General features: G+C 43.1%; 1 protein-coding gene across 2 annotated transcripts in view; it reads left to right on the top strand.

The window, feature by feature from the left end:
• arid5b (AT-rich interaction domain 5B) overlaps nt 1–15,945 on the top strand; it is a 145,698-nt gene that overhangs the window by 79,174 nt on the left and 50,579 nt on the right. For both annotated transcript variants that reach the window (XM_072239197.1, XM_072239196.1), the window contains one exon: nt 13,415–13,533. In XM_072239197.1, coding sequence (XP_072095298.1) covers nt 13,415–13,533 — 119 coding nt within the window. The remainder of the gene's footprint in view (nt 1–13,414; nt 13,534–15,945) is intronic.

Here is a 15,945-nt window from a genome sequence, read left to right as displayed (position 1 = left end):
GCTGCTGAGTCCCTCCAGCACTTTTTATGTGTTGCTCCAAATTTCCAGCATCTGCAGAATCTCTTGTGTGTCCAGTATGGAGCTGAATGTCTTCCTTTCCTATAACTGCCCTGTGGATTTTGGTACAAGTCTCTTGAATCATTAAACTACCTTAAAAAATAATGCTGGCATGAATTTGGTTTAGAGGTTTTAAGTATCTCTCATTGGAGATCTTTATCAGTAAGCCTTTAACAAGCTGAGCACATTCAGGAGTTGCAAATTGAAGCATTCAGTAACTGCAAAAGTAATGTTAGGAGTTGTTGAATGGGTCTACATTAAAACAAGAAAGAATATTTAAATAGAATTTGCACAGACAGTTTCATTGGCTGTTGTCAAGTTTTATCCAGTCAGTAATTTATTTCAGACGAGGTTAAGTATGCAGAGGAAAGCATCCACTGATATTGAAGTAAATGTAAACAATATGGAAAGCCTGCAGATTGTACTGGGTTGACTGATTTGACCATTGAGTTCTGTCACTTGTAGCACTTCAGTAATGAGGCTTTTAAGTAGCTGAAGGGTTTTTTTTGTGGTTTCATCCTTCAATACCAAAATCCAATACCATGAAGTAAGGTAATAAACGACTTGTATTTATGTAATAAATTTTACGCCAATGCTTCGTTGGCGCCAGAATGTGTGGCGGCACTTGCAGCTGACCTCAGCAATCCTTGGGCCCGTTGGTTGTTAAGCGAGCGAAACATTTTACTGTGTTTCAATGTCCATGTGACAGATGAATTTGAACCTATCTAAATATGTGTCTGTTCTTTAGATATTCCAAATCACTCCAAAGATGATGAGTAGTTTTTGAGGGTAAAGTCACTGTTATACTGTAGTAAGCGGCAGTGTGGCAGAAACAAGGACCTGTGTGTACTGATGCAGATTTTCAACGTTGACCATTCCTTTTGCCTCCACGGATGCTGGCTGACCCACTGAGTTATTCCAGCGGCTTGTTTTCATTCTAGATCCCAGCTTCTGCAATCCCTTGTATCTTCTCTAAACAGCGAAGTGATGATGGCTGGTTCCTGGCTTGCGAAGATCAGGAGGGAAGAGGAGTCCTCAGGAGCGATGGCATGATTGTCGGTGACTGTGGAGGCCAGCTTTGGGCCTGCAGACTCTGCAGCAGTAGGGACGTGGGGAATAGGATCCTTCCTGCATCTCCTCTTCTCTTCAGCAGTCGCTCTTCTGGATCCTTCAAAGTTCTGGGCTGCTCCGAGGATCAGCAGTCCCTGTCACAAGCCAGCTGCTGCCGCTGGTTTCCCTCGATATTTGCTACTTAAGTTGGTCTTTGTTCCTGTTGCGCAGGGGACCACGATCTCTCTTACCCTGAGAGAGTTCCCCATAGAGCACTGCTTTCGGTAACCTGGAGTTGTCCGTGTGAGACACGTGGCCTGGCCAGTGGAGCTGCCCAAGCAGAAAAGTGGCTTCAACACTTGGAAGTTGATCCTTCTCCAGGACCTCGTTGTTGGAGACACGATCCTGCCAGCAGATACCCATGATGGAGCGGAGGCAGTGCTGATGGAGGCACCTGAGCAACCGGATTTGCTTGTGGTACAAGGCCCAGGCTTCGAAGCAGCGTTGTGATGATGGCAGCCCTGTACACCTGGATTTTTGTGGACAGACACAACTGGTGGTTCTTCCACACAAGTTTCTAGAGGGGACTGAAGGCACTGCGAGTCGATTGTCAATGTCCCTTACTACCATAGCATTGCTGGAGATGATGCTGCCAGGACCGGAGAACTGCTCAGCCATGGTGAGAGGGTGGTAGCCAGTGGTGATCGGAGGTGGGTTGTAAATACCATGAGTGGGGGGCTTCTGAAGGAGGATCATTGTTTTCCTCAGATTGACCGTTAACCCATAAGCCCTTGCAGCCTTGGCGAACTGTGACTGCAGCCTGCAGCGCGTCCTCGGTATGCGTGCGAAGAGCACAATCATCCACATATAGTAGCTCAAGAATGGGCTCTTTTGCATGTCTTCTGTTCGGGGGGAGAAGGCAGCAGAGGTTGAAGATATTTCCGTCAGTGCTCTTTGAGGTGGTCTCTTCAGCTTCCTGTAGCATCATGCTGAAAAAGATGGCAAAGAGTGTTGGTGCTAAAGCACAGCCTTGTTTCATGCCAGTACTGATGGGGAATGGGTCTGTCAGGTCGCCATTGTGTTTAACCTGACCACTTCGGCCTTCATGGAGCTGCTGCCGGATGGTGAGGAATTTCAGGGGACAGCCGAGCTTCAGCAGAATCTTCCAGAGACCAGCGTCGCTGACTGTATCAAAGGCCAATGAAACCCACGTACATTTCCACATTCTGTCCACTACACTTCTCCTGTGTCTGGTGCAGGACAAAGATCATGTTGGATGTGCCTCTGTTTGCTCTGAATCCGCACTGACTCTCTGTGAGGTAGCCTTTGGCAATGGTCGGGATGATTCTGTCTGAGAGAATTCTGGAGAGGATGTTCCCAGTGGTGGACAGCAGTTTCTCCCCTTTGTTCGTGTACAAGGAGACTATTACGGCTCTGCATAGGTCATTTGGGACGGAACCTTTTCACCCAACAGAGTACGAACAGGTTTGTGAGTTCACTCAGGAGAATATGCCTGTCCATTTTGTACACTTCTGCTGGGATCCCATCAATGCCTGGGGCTTTGCAGCATTTCAGCTTGGAAATGGCGGCTTGGACCTCGTCCAGAGCTGGCAGGCCATCAAGCTTAAGCCTGACCTCATGCTGGGGGATTATTTCAATGGATACTTCTTGTAATTGACGATTATCCCCAAAAAGGCTCTGGTAGTGCTCTGTCCATCGTCTCATGATCGCTTCCTTGTCTGTCAGCAGGCCGGAGCCATCAGACAAGTGTAAAGGGGCTTGAACCTGACGACTTGGACCATGCCCTACGTGCAGTGATTGGTAGAAAGCTCGAGTGTCGCCGGTGTCTGCATAGTGCTGCACTCATTCTGCTAGGACAGTCCACCGATTCTTTTGCATCTGCACTCCCTTGTATCTTCTATAAACAGGAAAGTGATAATGATCAGCTAATTTATTATTATTGCTGATTTTCAGATAAATACTGAGGAGGGCATCAGGTTTGGTTCTCCGCTCTTTGCAGAGTGCCAAGAGATCTTTTATGCCTATCTTCAAGGGAAGGTGGAGGACAAGGTCGCGATGTGCCTGATCCATTTTGTTCATTTTGTTTTGGGGGTTGATGATAGATGCAGCCTTTTCCTTTTTTTTCTTGATTTCATGGCTACCCATAGAATTGAAGAATTTCAGAGTTGTATATTTCGTTAATAAATGAACCTTTGAACCTTAAAACACTGGTGCATTAGCAAAGGGAAGTGTTCACACAAGATTGTTGAATGATTATCGCTTAGAAGACATTGTCAGAATAAACGGGTCTATTAGAGCCTGGAAGGTTATCATGGAGCAATGGAGTCCTATTATATAGGACAGGCCCTTCAATTCAACTGATGAAGGGTCTCAGCTTGAAACGTTGCCTGCTTATTTCTCTGCATGGACGCTGCCTGACCTGAGTTCGTCCAGCATTTTGTGTGTGTGTGTGTGTGTGTGTGTGTGTGTGTGTGTTTATTTGTTTCTCTGGATTTCCAGCATCTGCAGAATCTCTTGTGCTTATGCCAATCTCAGTTAGTCCCATTCGCCTGCATTTGGTCTGTGCCTTGCTAAACCTTTTCTATCCATGTATCTGTCCAAATGTCTTTAAAACATTTTATTTGTACCTGCCTCCTTTACTTCCTCTGGCAGGTCGTTCCATAAAACCCACCACCCACCATGTGCGGGGATAAAATTGTATCCCGGGTCACTTTTAAATCTCACCCCCCCCCCCCACCTTGTATCTGTCTCCCCTATTTTTACACTCCTGTCCCAGGAAAAAAGAATGTGAGCACCTGCCTTAGCCACACACCTGTAAGTAGTGGAGTTTCCCAAGATTTGATTCTTGGGCCTCAGTTATCTTTGATCCAATATTAATGATGTGGAGAAGGGGCGAAGATTGCCAATGGCACAAAGGTAGTGAAAGGGGCTGTTCAGATTCTGCAGCAGGGCATGGACTGGTTGAATGGGTAAAAGGTTGGTAAATGGAGTTTGATGCTTGAATGTGGGAGGTCATGACTTTAAAGAATAGGAACCTAAATGAAGAAAAATTGTGGATAAATTTAAATAATAAGGAATCTAGGTGTCCTTGTGGATGCATCACGAGAAGTCTTTGATTACAAGTGTTTAGGAAGGCAAATTGCCTCCTGGTCTTTACTGCATGTTGAGGTTCAGAAATGGGGAAAGTCTTGTAATTGTACTGGGCACTGGTGAGGCTGCACCTCTAGTACTGGGCATTGTTTTGATTTCCTCATCGAAGGAGTATATAATAGCATTGAAGGCAGTCCTAAAGACAGTCACTAAAGTAACAACTGGGATGAGGGGGTTATCAAATCGCAAATGGCTGAAGAATTTGGTCTCATGGGTGGGAGGCAGATACATTAGGAACATTTAAGAAACTTGGATAATAGAAAAATGGAAGAGAAGAGTTATATTGATCTTAGAGTAGGTTAAATTAATCTTTGTATGCCTCTCACATGCTGCCTTATAATTTGTAGGTGCGAGTACTACCATCTAGGCTCTTGTAATGTTCAAGTAGTTCATTGCGATCAATCAAATTGGCTGAATCATTGGTTGAACTTATCTAGCATTGCATGAATATTACAAAACATGGCAATTAACTTTTGCAACTCTAATTTTTGTAAGAGATTTTGGAACAACAACCGTGAGGGATGCAAAATCAGTTCTGAGTTTACAATGGGCTTGAATGGGACTGAGGTTAAAAACTTAAATAGAAATGGAAGTTATTCTTCACTCCCCTGAGGCAGAGGTGCTACTTTATGTGAATCTTCTCGGATCAATTTTCTCATAGGAAGTGCACATTAACTTAATTTAATTAAAATTATTAAGTCATCTGTTTCTTTGTGCCAGCAAAATAAAGTGCTTAGAAATTTGTCGGCCCTTTTAAAGGTCCATTGGTTAGGGTACCAGTGGTGCCCATTGCTTAAGAAGCAGGGATGTCATTCATGGGGTTGCCATTTGGATGGTCAATGCCACGTGAGGCATGGAATGCACAGAAGACCCAGAATGAAAAGTTCAGGTTTTGTGTAGCGTACAAGAAGTCCCCAGCTTTCATTTGTGATTTATTTTTTCCACTGGAGTCGGATCACATTATGGATGTAGAATTACAGAACATAATTTCAGGGCAGAGATTTACCACCAGGCACGTTTTTATAAAATTCAGGGGATCCTGAACTTGGTAAGCCACAGCATAGAAAACAAGTTGAAGTTATGCCCAACCTAATAAATCATAGGATAACTTGATCTGGGGTTTTCTGTCCTCTCCCGTACATTGCATGTTAGGAATGACACTAAGGGTATCGAGAAGGTTCAAGCATGGTTAACAGTATGGTAACAAACTCCTGTAGCTGTGTGTGGTGGAGAGTATATTGACTGGCTGCATCGCAGCCCGGTGTGGAATCACCAATGCCCTTGAACAGAAAATCCTACAGAAAGTAATGGATATGGTCCAGTCCATCACCGGTAAAACCTTCCCCGACACTGAGCACACCTACATGAAACATTGTTGCAGGGAAGCAAAATCCATCATCAGGGACCCTGGCCACCCAAGACAAATTCTCTGCTCGCTGTTGCTATCAGGAAGAAGGTACAGGAGCCTCAGGACCCACACCACCAGTTTCAGGAACAGATATTACCCTTCAACCATCAGGCTCTTGAACCAAAGGGGAAAATTTCACTCAACTTCACTCGCCCCATCATTGAACTGTTCCCATAACCTATGGACTCACCTTTCAGGACTCTTCATCTCATGTTCTTGATATTTATTTATTTATTTATTATTATTCTTTTTGTACTTAGATTAGATTATGAGGACACTCAGTCCTCGTTTATTGTCATTTAGCAATGCATGCATTAAAAATGATACAATGTTCCTCCAGAAAGATATCACAGAAACAGTATAAACCAAGACTAAAACTGACAAAACCACATAATTATAACATATAGTTACAACAGTGCAAAACAATACCATAATTTGATAAAGAGTAGATCATGGGCACGGTAAAAAAAAAAGTCTCAAGTCCCAATAGCCCCATCATCTCATGCAGATGGTAGAAGGAGAAACTCTCCCTGCCATGAACCTCCAAGCGCTGCAAACTTGCCGATGCATTGGAAGCACCCGACCGCAGCTGACTCTGAGTCCGTCCGAAAACTTTGAGCCTCCGACCAGCCCTCTGACACTGAGCACCATTCTCTGCCGAGCGCTTCGACCCCGCCCTGGCCACTGAGCAACAAGCAAAGCCGAGGACTTGGGGCCTTCTCCTCTGGAGATTCTGGATCACACAGTAGCAGCGGCAGCGAAACAGGCATTTCAGAAGTTTCACCAGATGTTCCTCTGCTTCTCACGTCCGTCTCCATCAAATCAGGATTGTGCACTGCACCCTACTTGACAGATAACAGGTATTGTCACCAGAGTGGCCGCTGCAAGCTCTGTTGTGCCGCCATCTTCTCCTCCCGCTGCCATCTTCTCACTTGGACGATTTGCTGTCTTTTGTACACTAGTTGAACGCCTAGCTTGGTACGGTCTTTCATTGTTTCTTTTATGGTTATTCTATTATGGAGTTATAGAGTATCTCCACAAGTAAGTGAATCTCAGGGTTGTATATGGTGACATATATGTACTTTGATAATAAATTTACTTTGAACCTTGAACAAGACTGAGTGCCTTGGTATATGGAGAAACTGGAAGGAATGAGCTTGTACTTTTTAAAGTGAGAAGTTTAAGGGACCATTTAATTGAGATATTTAGAACTCTAAAGGATATTGATAGTGTAAGTAAAAGGCTTCTCATTCTAGCGTCTGGACACAATGTGCTGCAGATGCTGGAAATCTAGAGTAATACACACAGAGTCCCGATGAAGGGTTCTTGGCCTAAAACATTCAATGTTTATTCAAAAGTTCAATTTAATGTCAGAGAAGTGTATACAATATACATCCTGAAAAGCTTTTTCTTCGCAAACATCTACGAAAACAGAGAATTGCCCCAAAGAATGAACGACAGCCAAATATGAGAACCCCAAAGTCCTCCCAGCTCCCCCTTCCCGCAAGTAAGTGTCAGCGAGCAACAATCCCCGCTCCCCCCACCGGCAAAAAAAGCAAGCATCGCACTCGAGTGTGAGTAAAGTGATAGCAAAAACATAGGCTTGCAGTTACCCCAAAGACTTCACATTTCACACCGGCATTCGACATATCACAGGTTCTCTGTCTCCCTAATAAGGGAGAGGGAGGTGTCTCCGTTTTCCCAGCGAGCGGGGTGACGTAACAAACAGCTCGCTAGTTTACGATGTTAAAAGTCCGTTACGTCGCTTTTTTCCCCAAGCTCTGTGCCTGAAGATTGCAAAGATCCTGGGTCTTTGGGCACACAGCGGAAGATTTTCCGACTCCCCCCGATGACACGTGGGTCTCCTGCCATGACACTGACCCTCGATCCACCCGTCTCCAGAGCCCTGAGATCTTGGGCTTCCAAATACGAGCCGGACTCTGAGGCTGAACCCTTGGCGTGCTGAACAATGGCCAGTTTGGAAACCCCTCAGTAGATGCTGCCTGACTTGCTGAGTTCCTCCAGCATCTTGTCCCTTTTGCCCAACTTTTCCAAAGGGGGCTTAGATTTATCCTGGGAGGGATTAGTCATGGATGAGAGGGCTGTTGCCTCACAGTGAAAGGTACATAATCCATTTTCAGGATTATGTAACAAAACCTGAAAAATGACAGGATACCTCTTTGAAATTGCTAGCACGGGAATGGTGGGCAGAACCGTCTTACCCAGTGATATATTCCCATGATTATGAGCTTCAATTTCCTGCGCACACCAGAAGGAAAACAGCTGTCTCCTCAATGTGAGCTGAAGCTGAGTAAAACATCTTAAATTTGAAACACATTTCTCACAGTGACGATTTTAAGAAATCGTAGCAGTGAGAAATGGTGGATTGCAAATACCATTTCAGGATTTTGATGCCTTGGAATAACTGGTGTTATTGCTTTAATCGTCGACTTCATGAGGCAGGATGTCGGAGCCCAACAGGGAGATGGTTTCAAACTGAACTGTTTATATTATGTGTATTTTGGTCTGTGAAAAGAATTATAGAAGGAATATAATAACTGAAGTAATGAGATCATGTTCCAGTGAAACTTAAATTGGATTTTCATTTGCAGTAATTAAGAAGTTGTTTTGTTCACATTCTGGCACCAGCACTTGAAACCTAATAGTTGAAGACTATATTTATGCCATGGTGTAAGATAATCCTTTGTTAAGTTTGCTGCTCTACTCAATTTACATGCCTGATATTTAAACCTGGGGTTTTATGTTCATTAATATTATAAGAGGATATAGTACATTAGCCCAATAAATTACTTATGATTTAACTTTATAGTTTAGTGCTTCCTTTTATAGGCAAAAATTTAAAGGACCCTGTAAACTCTGACTTCCAAATAAAACAGAGAATTAACTTGCAAGCCTATTTAAATACTGAAACTACTGCCCTGTTAGGAAGAGGTCGCGTCAGCTGTTTGCACGACAAAGCAGTAATACCTTTGTTTCAAAACCTGCTGTGGCCCTTTGGACTTTGATATTGCTCACATCTATGTCCATTTTAGACTATGGTTTCCAGCACTTTGGACGAAGGAAGTTGTTTGTGTTTAGCAACATGCTTTGATAGCCGCTGGCATGTCAGTTTTTAAGCCGATAATGAACCAGCAGAGTTAATTGCAAGGCAACGATTTTAATAAATTGATTAAACGCGGTGGTGAGCTTCAATTTAACTAATAAGCATAGATGGGATAATGGAATCTTAAAGGACACAAGTGCGCCTGGTAATTTATTACCTAAATGCTATCAAGTTACCTTTACCCTGCTTTCTAATAATTCTGCTTGCGCCCTGTTTGTGCAGAACTGCTGTTGTGTTACATTAGTGTTTTATACACTTGAAAAATATCGACAAACTGATCTATCTTTTGTAGTCATTTTTAAGTGTATGGGAAATTTTGTTCGTTGTGCTTGCTTGCAGGCATCAATATATCTATAACCATTCACAGCAGAACCAGGCTCTCTGAAATATTGAAAGTCCCATAAATATCAAATGACATAAAACCTCGAGCCAGCACATCATCCCTGTGCTACGTTCCTATGAGTAACTGAGCTCTGAGTTGTGAGCGGGTGCAGTGCCTTTCAAATGAGCTGGCAATTAGACCCAGGAAAGCAACTCCAGTCATTGTTACTATGAAAGAGGTGGGACGAGTTGACAACAAATAGGCTCTGAAGCGCTGGAGCTCGTATGTGAGGGGTTTTTTTTTATTCTGCTTGGCAGTTCATCCCTTTTTTTTCATATTTTGTCAGTGATCTGTTGTTATTTGAGTAATCGTTCTCTTGAGCCCAAGTAAAAACTGTGTGGGCACAAGACAGGAAGCACGATTATTGGCAAGTGGTTCACTTTACCGAGCATCGGCGTGTCAGGGATGATGCATATTGCCTCTTGCTACGATCTTAACGTCAGAAGCTGATAGGACCTGTTTAATTCATCTGAAATGGGTAACAGTTTTTTTTTGTTTTCACTTTGTGTTTATTCTGTGAGTCCCTTTTGTATTTGGTGATTACTTGTGTTGGTCAAGTCAGTGGGGCATTAAAGGAATTTTGGTTAGTCTACCCTGTAACTCAATGTAGGTTGAATGTTTAGTAAGGGTCCTATTGCCTCTCACAATAGTTTTAAATGAATTAAATATTTTAAAAAAGCCACTGATGTGGTGATAAGGAGTTTATGATACTAGTTTGTGTGTGTGGCGGCGCGGGGGGGGGCACCCACAATAAGGAGGCTTGTGTTCGCTTTTACTGCAATCAATACGGCATGCCGTCATGTTTTAATAATGGTAAAATTATTTCATCCCAATCCATTTTTGGACATATTCAGCTGAGCTGCAGTTTGTCTGATATTTCTGAATCAGCTCAAATTGGATCACTTCCTCAGTCAGTGCTATTTAAAGGTCACCTCCACATTTGTTAAGTATGCTTCAGTAACTTGTAATGTACCACAGAGAGCCTTTACTTAATTAACAGAGTAACATTTCTAAAAGATTACAAAACCAAATCCACTAAGGACTAGTGTGTCAATTGCATGTTTTGGCTCCAAATAAATTCTTGTGTAAGACATTTGCAATGAAGGTAAATAATTCAAAGTATCTATTAAGGATGATAAAGGTATTATACATCTCCCATGGACTATCTAACATGTACATGTTGGATTGTATTTGTTCTCAATGAATCTACAAATGCACGCCTGCTTTGCAAACGGTAACATACAACACCAAGGTCGGATTATGTTTCTTTGCCATATTTTCAGTGACTCCTTGCCTTTACAACTATTTTGCTGAGTTTCTTTACTCATTACAGTTAATGTTTGAACCCTGTCATTAAAACAGACATCAGCTACTGAACAAATATACAGTAATTAAATAGGATTGTAGCTTATTTCATGCTGCTTTTGATGTCTTGGCTGCCTTTTATAGTAGGATATGAAAGAAAATATGAACTTAGCTTTTGAGTTGTCAAACAATGTGCTTAATGGCAACTAATCTCTCTGATCTTTTGCAACCGTTTTGCCTAAGTGCTTGAAACCAATCTGAAACAGTCATTTTTCAGGCAGATCTTATTTAGTTCTGGAGTATTCCACAAGATTGCAAAAGGTGTTTGAATTCCTTTCCTGGAATATGGAATTGGTGTGACTACCATAAATTGCACACCCTGGGGCTTTGCTTGTATGTTAGGAAGGTATCATTGACAATGCTCTCTGTAGACAAGTATGGAGTGAGATTTAAGGTAGGATAGGTCCTTAGACAGAAGACAGAACAGTACAGCACAGGATCAGGCCCTTCAGCCCACAGTGTTGTGCTGGTCCAATTAAATTAGTAACCAAATGGCTAATTAAACTAATCCCATCTTGTACCAGAGGGCATGCATTTAAGGTAAGAGGGGATAATTTAAAAGGAGATGTGAGGGGCAAGTTTTTTTTTTAAACAGAGTGGTTGGTGCTTGGACTTTTAAGCAGCATTAGATAGGTACATGAATGTGAGGAAAATGGAAGGATATTGACATTATATAAGAAGAAGAGATTAGTTAGCTACTGTATTTGATTAGTAATTGGTTCAGCACAACATCGTGGGCTGAAGGGCCTGTACTGTTCTATGAACTTGGCTTTCGAGCTATGTTCTAATGTCCAGATCCTTCCATTTCCCTCACAGTTGTGTGGCTGGCTGAACGTCTCTTAAAAGTCCCAAATGTATCTGCCTCTACCACCACCCCAGGTGCCCACCACACTCTGTGTAAGAAAATCTTGCTCCTCACATCTCCCCTCAATTTTCGCCTCCCATCTTAATTGCATGCCTTCTGGTATTTGCCTTCCAGACAATAATGCGCTAACTAGCAAAGCACAGCAGTGGGGTACTTTCTGGTATTGAACAATGGAACTCCAGGTATGGAAGGAGCACTATACGTTTAGTCTGATTTATAACAAAGCATTTCATCTTTTGTTACGTGTGCACAGGAGGTTAAAATAACAACCTTACATAAATCTGATCGCCACTGATCTATTTACAGTTCAAAAACGTTTTTGCAAAAGAATCAGCACTGGATTATTTATGGATCCTTTGTTGCATTGGAAAAGCAGAAACGTATCCATTGTGCGATTGTAAATGGAAGGGTACCACATAAATACCTCCCGTAGGAAGTGACTGGTATCTAGCCAGGTTTTCTTGGAATTGTCACAGTGAAATCCAGCTGCAGCAGATACTTCCGATTCAGATTTGTTTACTAAAAGCACGTACATTGAAAACATACAGTGAAATGCATCATTTGCGTGCACAGCCAAGGACTTGCTGGGGGCACACCGCAAGCGTCGTCATACGTTCTGGTGCCAGCATAACTTGACCACAGTGTTACACAGAACAGCACAAGTAACGCCCAGACAAGACGACAACAAAACAAGCGCCTCTCTCACCCCCACCCGGACAGGCCTCCAACACAGGTCAGGCCGTCTCAGAGCCTCTGGGTTCTCGGGCTCACGAACTCAGGACTCCAACTTTGGACTTCACCCCATCACCCGCTGATCATGGGTTCAACGTTTGGGCCTCAACATTTGGATTCTCACAGACCTCCGACCCCGATGACCCAGGCCCTAGTAATGCCTTCATACCCTTGGAACTCCTTTGAGCCTCTACCTTCGCTATCTAACAACCTTTCAAGTCGTAACACATCCATCCATGTGCAGCTGCTCTTCAACCACTGATTATACATCCCTTCCAAACTCCATTTCACTGAAATTCAGCATGCGGTTGAATTATTTACTCAAAATCAAAATTAGCATGCAGAATCTCCATAGTTTTAGGTGATATAACCTCATTAATGGTATTGAGTCCAGTAACAAATGGCCCAGTCGGTAGGAAGCACAGTGTAAAGGTTTGTATTGGGTCCCACTGTCTTTTACTGGGCAATATTATCAAGTCCACCTATATGGTGGTGCAAGGCCAGTTTTGCTGTAAAGTTAGTGACATGATTAAAGACCTGCCATTATCAACACGTATGTGTCCGCTTACGAATCTTCCGTGAGCTCACAGGCCTGTGCGGTTTAAACTCTGGTTGTAGAGTAGCCAAGGACACCAGTGGGTGCTGACCAAAGAATGTGAAATGACCGTTCCTTGCCACAGGAAACCAAATGTTGATAGTCTTAAACGTGATGCTGCAGTGATTGGGGATTATAGTTTACAACAGAGGGACAAGACTGCTTGGCTTTCTGTCAAAGCAGCAGTTGCTGCTGTGAGCAAAGTGGTTTATTTTTGTGTGACTTTCAACTATTAAAAACAAAATGTCATTAATGTGATAACTTTCTCTTTTGCAATTTCAGCTGAAGAAAATGTGCTTTGTTCAATATTTTGTAGAGCAGGTTATTTATAGCAGCAGTCACACAGCTGCACAGAATGCACGTGCTTGCTAACGGAGGCACACTCTCTGCAGTTTGCACTTGTCTCTATGGAACCTGCAGTTTCTATGCAATTCACTAGGAACAGTCACTAAATCTACACCTGTACTTCCAATAGGTGTGCTAAACATCAGAGCTTAATCAAAGACAAGCAACTGCCTTAATCTTGTGTTTGTTTGACTGATATAAAAATATTCAGTGAATTTAGTACAGATTCATAAATGGGATAAATTATCTTGTAGGTGTTTTTCGTTGCAGTTGTCTCGCTTTCCAAAAAATCATTCCCTTCTTAATCCTTTTTTTTCTAGCACTAAATCTCAAAGGCCGACCTCGGAAGAAGAAGGCCTGCTCACAAAAGCGGGATGCACAAGTTCTAAACGGCTTGAGAGATTCCAATGAAGATTCTGATGGGAAGAGCAACCCCAAGGTATGGTGCAGTTCATCACTTCGGCTCGTACATTTCAGATCGTGGCTTTCCACCCCTCTTCATTCCAATTCGCCAACCCTACACTTTACTTCCTGACATCAACAGCAAGGAGTCAGCCTCTGACTCTAAATGAATGATTGTGGATCCTGGCCCCACTTCAGAGACTGTTGGATAAAATCTAGGTTGAATTAGAATCAGGTTTATTTTCACTGACATGTGAAATTTGTTGTTATTGCCTATTTCTACCATTGCAGAATCAGTTGAACACTCCGCCTCGCCCCTTTTTATTTAGAGACGCAGCGGGGTAACGGGCCCTTGTCGCCCAATGAGACGGCGCTGTCCAATTACATCCTTGTGACCAATTAACCTGCTATCCCATAGATCTTTGGAATGTAGGAGGAAACCGGAACACCCGAGTGTTAGGCCATATTCTGGAGTTATGGAATATAGCAAATATTATTTTTAACAGCAACCAGGCTTCAAATCTGAATGTGTATTGTAGATTGAATTTAAACAGTAGCCCAGAACAGCAGTGTTCTTGGACTGCAGACTGGGGTTGATTGCAAACCAAGAAACACCCCATTGACCTGAGATGCCTGCATATGCATGAATGCAATAAACACCCCATTGACCTGAGATGTGTGCATATGCATGAATGCAGCCCGGACATAATGGTGCTTATCATTAATTTTGGGTGTTGCGGAGAGAATGTATATGCTCCCTATAACAGTGGTAGAATTCCACCCAGATTGTTGGCACTGTAATAATGTTACACTAGCAACTACTCTACTGTGCCACATTTCTGAGGTTTTCACCTTGTGTATTTGCTACCTTCTGGACGTGATTTCTGTAACTCAATCCTGAGTGGTTTCCGACCCCATAAACTTCAGAATCATCCAGAGCATCACCCCATCCCTGTAATGTGTCAGCCCATTTACTCATCACTTCAGTGTCTGCTGATGTTGGCTCCTACCTCAGCAATACCTGATTTTAAAAATCTCGTGAAATCTTTCCATCCTCTCCTGTGGGGGGATCTCGTTGAAACCTACCGAATGTTGAAAGGACTAGATAGGGTAGATGTGGTGAGGACGTTTCCTATGGTGGGGGTATCCAGAACTAGAGGGCACAACCTCAAAATAGAGGGGTGACCATTTACAACAGAGCTAAGGAGGAATTTTGTTAGCCAGAGAGTAGTGAATCTGTGGAATGCTCTGCCACAGACTGCAGTGGAGGCCAAATCCGTGGGTATACTTAAGGCGGAAGTTGATTGTTTCCTGATCGGTCAGGGCATCAAAGGATATGGCGAGAAGGCAGCTGTATGGGGTTTAGATGATGGAGTGGCAGAGCAGACTCGATGGGCTGAATGGCCTATTTCTGCTCCTATGTCTAATGGTCCTCCTGCCCCATATCTCTGTGATCTACTTCATCCTGACTACCTGTAGTACTACACAGTTGTACGAAAATGGATCCTTTGGCACACTGGGTCAGTGAAACCAACAAGCACCTATTTACATTAATCCATTTTATTCCACTACACACTCGAGGCACAGCAACCAGTTATCTAGCCAACATGTACACCCCTGGGACATGGGAGAAAACCAGTGCACAGTAGGAAGAGCTTGAAGACTCCACAGAAGCAGCACTGGAGACCAGCATCGAACCTGAGTTGTTGGCATTGCAGGGTAGCAGTGCCTCCATTGCCAGTTACTCAGATGCCCTCAGCATCTGGACTCCCCTAATCCTACTCACATGAGCACACCTGGATCATCTTTGTGCCATTTCCCAGCAAGGTCTTAATATCTGGAATTCCATCAATGGTACCTCTTTCCTGTTTGAAAGCTACGGCCTTGATATTAATTGAGTTGAAAACTGGCGTGCCAGAGGGAAGTGTGTGCCCAGTCAGAATGATGGGTTTCGACCCGAAATGTTAATTGTCCATTTCCCTCCACAGATGCTGCCTGACACGCTGAGTTACTTTAATTTATTGTCGCCACACAATTGATACTAGAGCGTACAATCTTCACAGCGATATTTGATTCTGCGCTTCGCGCTCCCTAGAGTACAAATCAATAGTAAATAGTAAAAATTTAAATTATAAGTCATAAATAGAAAATAGAAAAGGGAAAGCAAGGTAGTGCAAAAAAACCGAGAGACAGGTCCGGATATTTGGAGGGTATGGCCCAGATCCGGGTCAGGATCCATTCAGCAGTCTTATCACATTTGGAAAGAAGTCTTATCACAGTTGGAGAGTTCCCCCAGCAGATTGGTATTTTTGCTCCAGTTCCAGCATCTGCAGTGTCTTGTGCCTTCATGCTAATATTTCTTCATGTCAAGCTTCGTTTGATAACGTTTCGTTAGATACGCTGCATAAAATATATTTGTTCCTTGATTGTAAAGTGCTCTGGAAAATCC

Source organism: Mobula birostris, chromosome 21 (assembly GCF_030028105.1).
Source record: "Mobula birostris isolate sMobBir1 chromosome 21, sMobBir1.hap1, whole genome shotgun sequence".
Classification (NCBI taxonomy): Eukaryota; Metazoa; Chordata; class Chondrichthyes; order Myliobatiformes; family Myliobatidae; genus Mobula; species Mobula birostris.
This window is presented reverse-complemented; position numbering and strand designations above follow the sequence as displayed.